Source organism: Rhipicephalus microplus, chromosome 4 (genome assembly GCF_043290135.1).
Source record: "Rhipicephalus microplus isolate Deutch F79 chromosome 4, USDA_Rmic, whole genome shotgun sequence".
Lineage (NCBI taxonomy): Eukaryota > Metazoa > Arthropoda > Arachnida > Ixodida > Ixodidae > Rhipicephalus > Rhipicephalus microplus.
Genome location: NC_134703.1, coordinates 55,962,156 through 55,973,743, shown reverse-complemented (window position 1 = coordinate 55,973,743; position 11,588 = coordinate 55,962,156). Strand labels below are relative to the sequence as shown.

Genomic DNA, 11,588 nt, shown 5'->3' with positions numbered 1-11,588 from the left:
GAGGAATTATATTCGAAAGTCACATAAGCCAACGCGATGTCCCAGTCACGATGATCTTCGGAGACGTACATCGAAATCACCTCTGGGGGCGTGCGGTTGAGACGTTCAGTTAGGCCATTTATAGCTTGTGGGTGGTAGGTGGTAGATAGCTTATGCGCTGTGGCCCACGATCGAAGGAGGTCGTCGACAACTTTGGACAAGAAAGAGCGGCCGCGGTCCGTAAATAGCCGTCGGGGTGCACCATGGTGTAAGATGACGCCATGAAAAAGAAAATCCGTGACGTCAGTGGCGCAACTGGTTGGCATGACTTTTGTTATCGCGTAACGGGTCACATAATCTGTGGCGACGGCGAACCATTTATTTCTTAGTGTCATCGTCGAAAAAGGGCCAAGAAGGTCGAGTCCCATGCGATGAAATGGTTCAGAGGGGACTTCAATTGGTTGAAGATATCCAGCTGGCAGCAAAGAAGGTCTTTTCCGGCACTGGCAGAGGTCGCAAGTGGCGACATATCGACTCACACTGCGGTGCAGTCCTGGCCAGAAAAATCGACTTCGCAAGCGGTCGTGCATATGTGCGAGAAACAACGAGGTGTCCCGCTGTTGGTGCGTCGTGAAGTTGTTCAAGTATGGCAGGCCGTAGATGACGAGGAATGACAAGCAGAAGCTCAGAGCCTTCATTGCTGACGTTGCAGCGGTAGAGGATGTTATCATGCAGCACGAACATACGGGATTCAGTGTCATGGCTGGCAGACTGGATGGCGTCGATGATAGTGCGCGCTGACTCATCCCGTCATTGTTCAATGCGCATATCGCCGATGTCAGTAAACGCCACTACGCTGCTCTCCAGGTCAGGTCAGACTTGTAGCTGGACGCTCCCTGGATTTCGTGCCGACCGGTTGTGCGCCCGCGCGCTCCGCGCGCTCGCGACCTTCGGCGTCATCGTAGCGCTGGCCGACTGGGCTCGTCCTACGTCATCTCCTGTCGCCGACGACCTTCAACGACAGCGCAGCTCTGATTTACTGGTCCTGCTCTACGCCATCTACAGACGCCGACACCATCTCTCGCAAGTGTACCCCGTCCTCGGACTCCAGTGACCGTTCTTCCATCTTTCCTGTCTCTCCTATCCCCTCAGTTTGTTGTTGCTTCTTCTTCCTCTTTCCTATACCTTTACTTCTACCCTTTTATCCCTCCTTACCCCCATCCCTTTGTGAGCTCTGTGGCGGTGTCGCTCACTGAAGCAGACAATAACGGGGCTCACTTTTCTCTTCCTTTCTCTCAAGAACCACTTCAGACTTGTAGCTGACGCTAAACGAAAATTCCTGGAGCCTCAGAGCCCAGCGACCCCGACGCCCAGTCGGGTACTTCAGAGAAGTCAGCCATTAGAGGGTGTGGTGGTCCGTAACGACGGAGAATATGCGACCATATAAATATGGCCGGAACTTGGCGATGGCATAAACTAAAGCTAAGCACTCTCTCTCGGTGATGGAATAATTCCTATCAGGGGGGAAAGCAGGCGACTGGCGTAAGCTATCACGCACTGTCTGCCGTGGTGCCACTGAGCGAAAACTGCGCCAATACCGTGGCCACTGGCGTCGGTGCGAACTTCTGTGGCAGCAGAAGGATTAAAGTGGGCAAGTATGGGGGCGTAGTTAAGTAGCCGATGAGAGCGGTGAACGCTTGAGCCTGCTCAGGGTCCCATGAGAATGTGGTATCTTTCTTCAGCAAATCTGTGAGTGGCCTGGCAACGTCGGCGAAGTTTTTCACAAAACGTTGAAAGTACGAACATAAGCCGATGAAGCTCCGGACGTCGAATGTAGAACGGGGCACGGGAAAGCTACGGACGGCGCGGATCTTTTCGTGATCTGGTTGGCCATCGGTGTTTACAAGATGGCCCTGAACGGCAATCTGACGGCGGCCAAATTGACATTTCTCGGAATTGAGTTGTTGCCCAGCTGTTCTGAAGGCTGCGAGAATTGCACCGAGACGGGTCAGGTGGCTATCGAAAATAGATGAAAAGACTATCACATTGTCTAGGTAACAGAGACAAGTAGACCCCTTATAACCACGCAGGAGAGAGTCCATCATTCGTTCGAATGTGGCAGGGGCGTTACATAGTCCAAAAGGCATGACAAACTAGTATAAACCATCCGGTGTAATGAAGGCCGTCTTCTCGCGGTCCATCTCATCGACAGAAATCTGCCAGTAGCCAAACCAAAGATCAATGGACGAGAAGTATGTAGCGCCGTGCAGGCAGTCCAACGTGTCATCGATGCGTGGGAGCGGGTATACGTCTTTTCGCGTGATTTGTTGAGGTGGTAATAGTCAATGAAGAAACGCCAGGTACCGTCCTCTTTTTTTTTTCACAAGGACGACAGGGGAGGCCCAAGAGCTACTTGATGGTTCTATGACACCTTTGTTGAGCATTTTGTCAACTTCCGCTTGGATAACTCTGCGCTCTGTGTGGGAGACACGATAGGGGCGTCGGCGAATAGGACTGTCGTCACCAGTGTTTATACGGTGCTGAATGGTGTATGTTTGCCCTAGAGGTCTGTCGTCGAAATAAAAAATGTCGGTATATGACGCAAGAAGGCTATGGATGTCGTTGGCTTGCGCAGGATTGAGGTCGGGCGCAATCATCTTCGAGAAACGATTTGGCACAGAACAGGTGCTGTTAGCTACAGGAGACTGAAGTAAATCAATCTCGGTGGTGAGAGCCGCTATTTCGAATTCGTCAGCATCATTAGATACGCTGGCCAACAACATGCCACGAGGAAGCACTTGAGGGCACAAGCTGAAATTGAGAAGTGGGAGTGAGGTACAGTTGTCAGTGACAGTCACAAGCGTATGGGGAATGGCGATGTTGCGGCTCAAAAGGACGTCGGCGAGAGGAAGGAGGACGTATTGACCATCGGGAACCTGTGGCTGTGCGGTCAGAACGACGTAGGTGGCTGCCTGAGGTGACAGTCGCACATTCTGAAGAGAGCACAGGCGCGGTGGGGCAGTGTGGGGTTCAGGGACTATCTGAGGCAGCTCTAGCTGAAGGCCGGCGGTGGCACAGTCGATAAGAGCAGAATGATTCGACTAGAAGTCCAGGCCTAGGATAACGTCATAAGGGCAGTGGTCAATCGCGGCTAAAATAAGTAGCCCCGCCGCGGTGGTCTAGTGGCTAAGGTACTCGGCTGCTGACCCGAAGGTCGCGGGTTCAAATCCCGGCTGAGGCGGCTGCATTTTCGATTGAGGCGGAAATGTTGTAGGCCCGTGTACTCAGATTTGGGTGCACGTTAAAGAACCCCAGGTGGTCAAAATTTCCGGAGCCCTCCACTACGGCGTCTCTCATAATCATATAGTGGTTTTGGGACGTTAAACCCCACATATCAATCAATCAAAATAAGTAGTGTGGTCCTTTATACTTACGCGGGCAGTGCACTGACCGAGAACCATCGACGTGCCGCCATCGGCCCCACGGAGCACTTGTGCAGCCACTGCAGTCAGAACTTTCTTTAAACGTGTGCGTAGGCTTGAACTCATGACCGAAATGCTTGCGCCGGTGTCTACAAGTGCTTGTACAGGTACGCCGTCCACTTCAACGTCTACTACACTTCGTCTGGTGGGAATGGAAAGAGGATTTGCCGCGGAAGTCGTCAATGCAGCACAATCTCCAGCGGTTGCATTTCTCCGTTTTCCGAGACGATGCGGCCGGAAGCCACAGGGGATGAGAAGCGCCGTGGCTGCGGCGAACGGGACGATGGGTGACGTATTTGCGACGAACGAGACTGGTGTCCACGTGGTGAAGGCGAGCGGCTGTGCCAAGTGTTCAGGAATGGTCAACGGCATTGGACTCTTGGGCAGGTGAAAAGGTGTAGGTGGTACCGTCGAAACGGGTCATATTGGTCGTTGCACGAGGTGCCTACGACCATGTCTTGCGGCAGTAACAAACAATATGTCCGACGCAGTGGCAGTTGAAACATATAGGGCGGTCATCTGCAGTTCGCCACTCAGCCGGGTTGCGAGTGCGTGGAGAAAACCGTCGGTCTGAGGAGGGCATCGCGAAAGGGCGTTCGCTGACTCTGGGTGCGGTGACATGGCACACGGAATGCACTCTGATGCTTTCAAGCTCCTAGCGCACGATGGTTTGAGCAAGAGGAACAGTAACAGGAGTGGTATCGGTACTGCGCGAATAGAACACCAAGGGCGCCATTGCTTCCAGTTCGCGACGAACAATGCGTGTCAGGTCTCCCGGTGGCGACGGACGTCGCGGTGTGGACTGGCAAGTCGGTGTTGCAGTGGTGTTTGGAAGTCGGACGAATGTTTGCAAAATGCGGCGACTTTTCACTTGCTCAAACTGACGACACTCTTTGATTGATAGATTGATATGTGGGGTTTAACGTCCCAAAACCACTACATGATTATGAGAGACGCCGTAGTGGAGGGCTCCGGAAATTTAGACCACCTGGGGTTCTTTAACGTGCACCCAAATCTGAGCACACGGGCCTACAACATTTCCGCCTCCATCGGAAATGCAGCCGCCGCAGCCGGGATTCGAACCCGCGCCCTGCGGGTCAGCAGCCGAGTACCATAGCCACTAGACCACCGCGGCGGGGCTACACTCTTTGATGATAGCATCCATGGTGGAACAGCCCTTGCACATCAGGAGATTGAACGCGTCGTCGGCAATCCCTTTCAGGACATGCCCGACCTTAAGTCACCTTCTGTCATGTCGCTTTTGGCCTTTCGGCAGAGGGCCAGCACGTCTTGAATGTACGCGAGGTACGAGTCCGAGGAGGATTGGGCATGGCAGGCCAATTTCTTTTTGGCGGCGATCTTACGACTGACGGTTTTGCCAAACTCCTCATTAGTCCCAGCTTGTGAGTTCTTCTTCATTGTTTTCATACCACACCTCGGCCATGCCTCTCAAGTAAAACAGCACAATAGCCAACTGAAGAGTGGGATCCCATCTGTTCGGCACACTCACTTGTTCGAACATGGCCATCCAATCGTCAACGTCGACGCCATTGGTCCCGTAGAATGTACCGAGATCCTTAAGTGGCGTGAAAACGTATGGTTGCGACGCCGTGTTCATCGGAGACGCTGACGTTGATGCGGAGGGGTCATCATTGGCCGCGGCTGGAAAACCGATGTGACGTCCGTTGCGGAGCTCCGTTGCCTGATGGTTTCCCGGCACCTCGACCAATATATTACGGGGTTGGTGACTTTTGTACAAAATGAATTTACAGAGGAAAAACCACAGGCAAGAGTCACAATTACTGATTGGCACACTCGCGCGCCTGCCAGCTGCTTGTGTGCTTCCTTTACTTCATCTCAGTAACAATATTAATATATCTGGTGTTGTTTGCCCATACCCTCTCCGCAGTGGTGACGCAGGGGCATAGCCAGAAGTTTTTTGACTCGCACCTTGTCGGTGTCGCTGGTCATGTCTTCCACTTCTAACGGTTGCGTTCGGCTTCCCTGGCTCGGGCCTCGTCGGCGTCGACGCCGCCATTCGCGAACGCTATCGGCTTCGCTAACCCTCGCAACACTGGCGACAGCCAGGAAAGGTACGCGGACACTAGCGGGAAGCATGCCGCGATGGTGTACAACCTGTCGGCGCGATCGCGCTGCATGCAGAGACGCGCTGTCCACATCAACGTTACTTGAACCAGGTAACGTTGGTGCACATTGTCGGCGCTGCTATATTCTCGAGGCGCACGCAGCGCACACACTCGCTGGCTCGCGGCTTCTTCTCGCCGACAGACGGAGAGAGGTGGCACGGGTGAAACGAAGTCCATGTGGTGGTGGTAGTAGTGGTTAGAAGATTAGAAAAGGCACCTAATTTCTGCAACCCGGTCGGGAGCACGGCGCAGTGCCTAATGTGAGGAGTGGGCTCGAGTACATTCTAGTGTCACTAAAGCTAGAGCGTTGCGAGTGGTGGAGAGGGTGAAGCGACAGAGAGAGCTGACACGTGGCGAGGTGCTGCAGGCGAGGAAAAGAGACGTCACCGCGCACTGCTAGGAGGGCGTGAGCTACTTGACACCGCTCTATTACCTGCGGCGAGGGGGGGAGTGGTGCGGACGGAGGGACAGCGTTACACAGACTAGTGAAAAAGCTGCTTCGCATCTAAAAAGTCGTAAATAAAGCTTTCGCTGTCAGGAGTCATTCGGTGGGCTTCTTGCATCGGAGTTAATGTAACAAGAAAATTTCGCTAAAAAAAGAATAGTGTGCTTAAAATATTTCAAAAACAAAGCGCTATAAAAATCACACGCAGTAATCAATGAAAAACGTGATGGTAGAGTATGGAAGCATAAATCACTTAATAAGCCAGCTTGTGCTAGGCGACAGAAACAACAAATGTTAGAATACCGTCCAAACGTATTGTTATAATGGGTTTAAGTTGTATTTGGTGATCGCTAATGCACTTTTACGCATACAGGAATTTATGCTTGTTTGGCCTAGCTTGACGGCATGAGTAATACCGGCTGGCAACCATGTTGATGCAGTGTCAGGTTGTCTGGTTTTGTTCCAAATGTTTTTTCGGTGGCTTCGTTGTGATCACCGAGCGCTAGCGTACTCTAGCTTAATGTAATCAAATGGCGGAGAGGTTCTCTCGGTTTCACGAGGTTCGAGACTATCAGGTATCTGAATTTATCACTCTGCAAGCGTGCTCGCAGTTGTGGTGTTGCTCGGCGAGCTCTTAGAAATCTCCGATCTTTATGTGGTCTAAGCCTAAGGGGCCTCTGGCTGCGTTGATAACAGCAGGGTAGCATCCAGCGTTCGCTATAAATATTAACTTCGCTATTTATTAAGCACAGTTAATTAGGCGAGCTTTTTTATATTTATACGGCTTCAATTTTTTTCTTATTTCTTAAAGTTTAGACGTCGCGCAGCAACGCCCAGCATCACCGCGCAGGTGCTGGAGTGTGTTTGGATGCCGTGCAAGTGGTTTTGTTTGTCGCAGACGTGCCTTTTGACAGCGCAAGCCACTTGCTTGCACATTGACGCGTTTGTAACCTGTCCCAGGTAATCTTGTCATCTGAAAACCGCCGTTTCTGTGGGATTACTTTGGCTGCTCGAGTTCTGGGCCCATGGACTGGTCGTAACGTGCAGTGTTATGCGAAACTGAAGTTGTTTACGTCACAGCTAATACCGTGTCTCGTGTATTTACCGTGTTTTAACAAGTTTAACAATTTCAAGCCTGTGTTAATCACTGGCGCTGCGGTGCACGTAAATTTTATTGTCTGGTTTATGTCGCTCGGCATTCACCGACGCTTCTGCGTTTTCCACATAAACGGGAAAACGCTGTCATTTACGGCACGAGAATTCGGTAAAGGGCGCGTCCTGCAGTCTGGTATATCTGTCTCGACAACTTAATCTCATCTCCCAACTCCCGAAGAGCGTTTGTGTTTTCGGTTTCGTTTTTCTGGAGTCCCTCTCAGATGTGACAGTGCTTATTCTTGAACGCGTCATTGGATGCTGAAGAAATATATAGTGGTCTTTTGTGCACTATTCACAAGTATGCCATTGATTGCGCCTAGAAGATAAGTTTCATTACAAATGTTACCAGCCCGTAAAGGAAGATCGTTAATTATTCAGCAACAGCGAACGCACAGCCGATATCTCCCAAGTTGTTGAAAGTTCGGGTTTAGGGGGCATGCAAAACACCCTAGTTAGACCTGCTGCGGTGGTCTAGTTACGGTTCGTGAATGTTGAGTCGGAGGTCGCGGGATCGAATCCCGGCCGCCTTGACAACGTATCGGTTGAGGCAAAATGCTAAAAAAACCGTGTACTTAGAATTACGTGCGCATCACAAAAACAAAAACCGAGGTAGTCGAAAATTTCAAAGCCCCATGGCATCTCTGAAAATCATACATAGATTGTTGTGGTGTAAAACCTGAACGAAGTAACATCTTCTCTATTCTTGTGTACATAATAACTTCTTGCCCGCACCAATTTCTCTTACAGGTCTCCTTGATTTGGCTGCATTTGTTGTACGTAGTTCACGAAAGTGTCTTGCCAGTGCCACGCCATTTTCTCTAGTGTTAGTGCAGCATGACACTAGCGGTTTCGGTGCAGCGGTTGAATTGAGGGCAAAAAGTGCAGTTAGACCTTTTACCTTGCACCACTTGCATGAGATGAGAACTCGCGGGAAGCTAGTGCTGATGTAGTCGTGTAGCATGGCGTCGAATCGAGTGGATAAGTGCAGGTGGCATGAGCTGCACTAACCAAATCAGGGGCAAAGCTCAGCTCTCGTTAACTAGGGCAGAAAGTGTAGGCAAATCAAGAAGACCTTGTATACCATAACAAATTGAAGGGGCAGAATGACCTGTTCACAGATTTACGACTCTCATGTGAAGCACTATCAGCATCCCCAGCAGGCTGATGGTAGGTTTTGGAGTGATAAGGAAGTAAATTGATTCACAGGACAATTAATGAGGCATTAAACTGAATGATTGGTGATTCCTCAGTGCTAGCTCATTAGATTTTGAGCATGCATTCTTGACCTCTTGTGAACTAGAAGACATGTGGAAGGGTGCACCAAACTTGAATGGCATATTTTGCAGAACCAAAACATATGCTACTGAACAGTAAGCTTTAAATGTGGCCATTAATTTTCAAGGTGCTGTGTGGGTGCCACTAATTGCAGTGACATAAGCGAACTATCCCTTTTTTTTCTCTTTCAGGGTAAAGGAGTTGACGTCTATGATGACAACCTCATCGAGCTCGAGCAGTCTTCTCTTGCTGAGCCAATTACACAGGTAAAAAGCTAGTTCCTTGGGATCAGTGTCCTTAGTTACGAAACTGAAGGAGTAGCACTCAGAGTCTTGCTTATGCTCCGAAACTATTAGGTAAAGGATCGTTGTAGCCTGCAGCAATGACCCAAGAACTGCACTGATAAACCAGGAATGCATGGCTCTGAGCTCGTGAAGACTTTGGGTCTCATATATCTGCATTAAACAATGGTGTAACAGCTCTTTTACTTAAAGGGATGCTGAAGGCAAATAGGAACTCGGTGTGCCATGAAAACGCCAATAAAGAAACCCTGGCTTGCCTCATGTGAAGAATGTGCTTAAGAAGAAATTTCCTTTGAAGAGTCGTACTGCTGGCCCATTCCAAACTGCTCGTCTCCTAGCCAGGAGTATGATATTTCGGGCACAATCGTGGCCTTTTTTTTTCCAACATGTGGCACTGCAGTCACTTGTCTGAGATGTGCCTTAAGCACGAGAGCCGTCCAGAAATAAGGTTAGACATCACATGCTTGTGGCTTTTTACTTAACATTTATGTCGTGACACTGTGAACTAGTAGTGTAGTTAGAAAGTCCTGCTTATCCCCACAGAGGTCCTGTGCCTCTCTTTTTTTTTTTCAATAAAAGGCTTTCCATCCATCCACTCTTCCAACATTTATGTTGAGATCTGCATTTGAGCAGAAGCACTGATGTGCTGCATGTTACTATAATTAATTATAACATAAGTAAAATTGTGAGCCTTGCCTACAGAACCACGGTGTGCCTGCCCTTCACCTATGACAGACTGTTTTGCTAGCTTTTTTCGGCTTAATTTGTAAGTACTCTTTCTCAACTAGTGCAAATAGTACACATAAGAGTTAAAGGCTGTTGTTGCTGTCTAAAATAGTACGTTTGGCTCAACAGCGATGTCAGAGTCTCTTACAAAATTTACCATGACATTCAAGTTTCTGACCTAAAGGAGTGAGACAAATGCGTGTCTGTAGAAGAAAGTAGACTTCTTGAAACACTCAACTTTGCATCATGAAAATGAGTAAGTGCTACTAAAAATGAAGTCTTAGCGCAAATGCTTTGAGGTGAGGATCACAATGACTGTGGGCGAAGCTGAAGTTTTTAAATGTGGAGCATTTCTTAGTCTCACGATGTCGCGCGGAGGCAGGGCCGTCCACACTCCAACTGTGCATGCTCGTGTCTCGTGCCGCCCAGGAAGACACCCGCAAAACTGTCGCTCCCCTCCCCCTCTTTCGCCTCACAAGGCCAACCTGAAATAATCAGTTTAATTACTGAGTGGTTGTGTACCAGTGATAGAATTATGCTGAAAAGCTGCTACGTCATCGGGCTAGTAATAGTAATAACTGGAATTGCATTTTGTGTACTTCATTTTACTGTCTCTGTTACTTAAGCGCTGTTGTCAATAATAATAATGCTCTAGATGTTCTCCAGTGTTAATGTGAAGTCTTCTCATTTGCCATTGGTGTCCCTTTAAGCAAGTACAGCTGTTACGCTTGAAGCTTAGATGCGGTGTGCAGATCTTAATGGCCGAGAACAATCTTGCAGCTTCCGTGCAAGCTTTTATAGCACGTCTGGTTTCACCCTTGTCTGAGACACTGTGCGTGCATAGCTATTTCATGACGTCAATCCGAGCTTATTTATCTGGTTAATCCATACATTGTCAAGTGGAAGCTTCGTAATACTTTCTGCACAGTTCCTACAAGTGATGACACTGTCCATAGCTGTGCTAGGATTATTTGAGTGCTGCATTGCAGTTTTTCATGTAATTGCAAAAAGAAATTTTATAAATACTCCATATACATTGATGCAGGTACCCTAAATTCCTCTTCATCTCTCCGTAATAGCTATTCATTTCTCCTATTAATTAACCTTAAAGAGGCCGTGCAGCACTTCTTCAGTATAGTCAGAAAATGCTCCCATTCGGTAGAAGAGGGGGGGGGGGGGGGGGCTTTGGGAGCACTTGAGCTGAACATTATAGCTCATCACGAGGCCTGAAATTTACAATTAATTCTTAAAGTATGGTAGAAATCATTTCCCCTTCTTTCTACAAACATGCCTGTGCTCCCGCTCATTATCACATTGAAAGTAAGCCACACATTCAAATAAAAAGGACTCAAGGTCATAGGTTGCATGTGACATATCTTAATTATAATTATCCCATGCCATCCATTCATGCTTAGCCATTCTCATCAGGATGAGAGAAAAGAGAAAGCAGTTACAGCGTGTGAGAAATTAATGTAACTGCTCGTACTTAACCAATTCTAAAAATTTTTGTGGCGGTCGATTCACGAGGCATGGCTACTTTGATAAGTGTTGTAGGGCCCCTTTAACATCGCTACTGTTGGTTGAGATGTATGGTATTTACAATAGTGTGAAGGGGCATGGCAGGCCTAGTTCTCATTGACCTGTATGTTCACACACCTTGTTAAACTTAACTCATACCTGTGCCCTTTGCTGTGGGGTGCTTTATTGCACATTTGCGGTATGTCTTGCACATGTATATTAATGTTTGCATTCATTATCAAGCCAACATAAAGGAAACCACGCCAGCTCTTTTTCTTCCTTTTTTTTCTTTTGACTTGTTTGTAATTCAGTCCTAATGGTGTTCATTAGTAATCATCTCTTGTGACAAAATGCCTTTGGTAACACATGCTGCTTATTACGGGCTGTTCTTCCTGTAAGCTGAGGCTTATCAAGTCCTATACAAAGCTCAAATGACAAATAGGTTGCGACTTTTGAAGTTGTTTCTCGTGACATTGAAAGCTCTGTTAGCATTTGATTGAAGCTATCCGAAAAAAAGTTTTTTGAAACCTAGACACCATGAAATCCAGTCTAAGAAAGA

The 11,588-nt window shown here is 48.4% G+C and overlaps 1 protein-coding gene across 1 annotated transcript in view; it reads left to right on the top strand.

Annotated features, from left to right (window-relative positions):
• Window positions 1-6,485: 6,485 nt before the first annotated feature.
• The window catches only part of LOC119172658 (uncharacterized), a 39,623-nt gene continuing 34,520 nt past the window's right edge, over window positions 6,486-11,588 (top strand). The window contains exons 1-2 of the mRNA XM_075892784.1: window positions 6,486-6,628; window positions 8,675-8,749. Of these exons, the coding sequence (XP_075748899.1) occupies window positions 6,584-6,628; window positions 8,675-8,749 (120 nt within the window). The 5' untranslated portion in view covers window positions 6,486-6,583. The remainder of the gene's footprint in view (window positions 6,629-8,674; window positions 8,750-11,588) is intronic.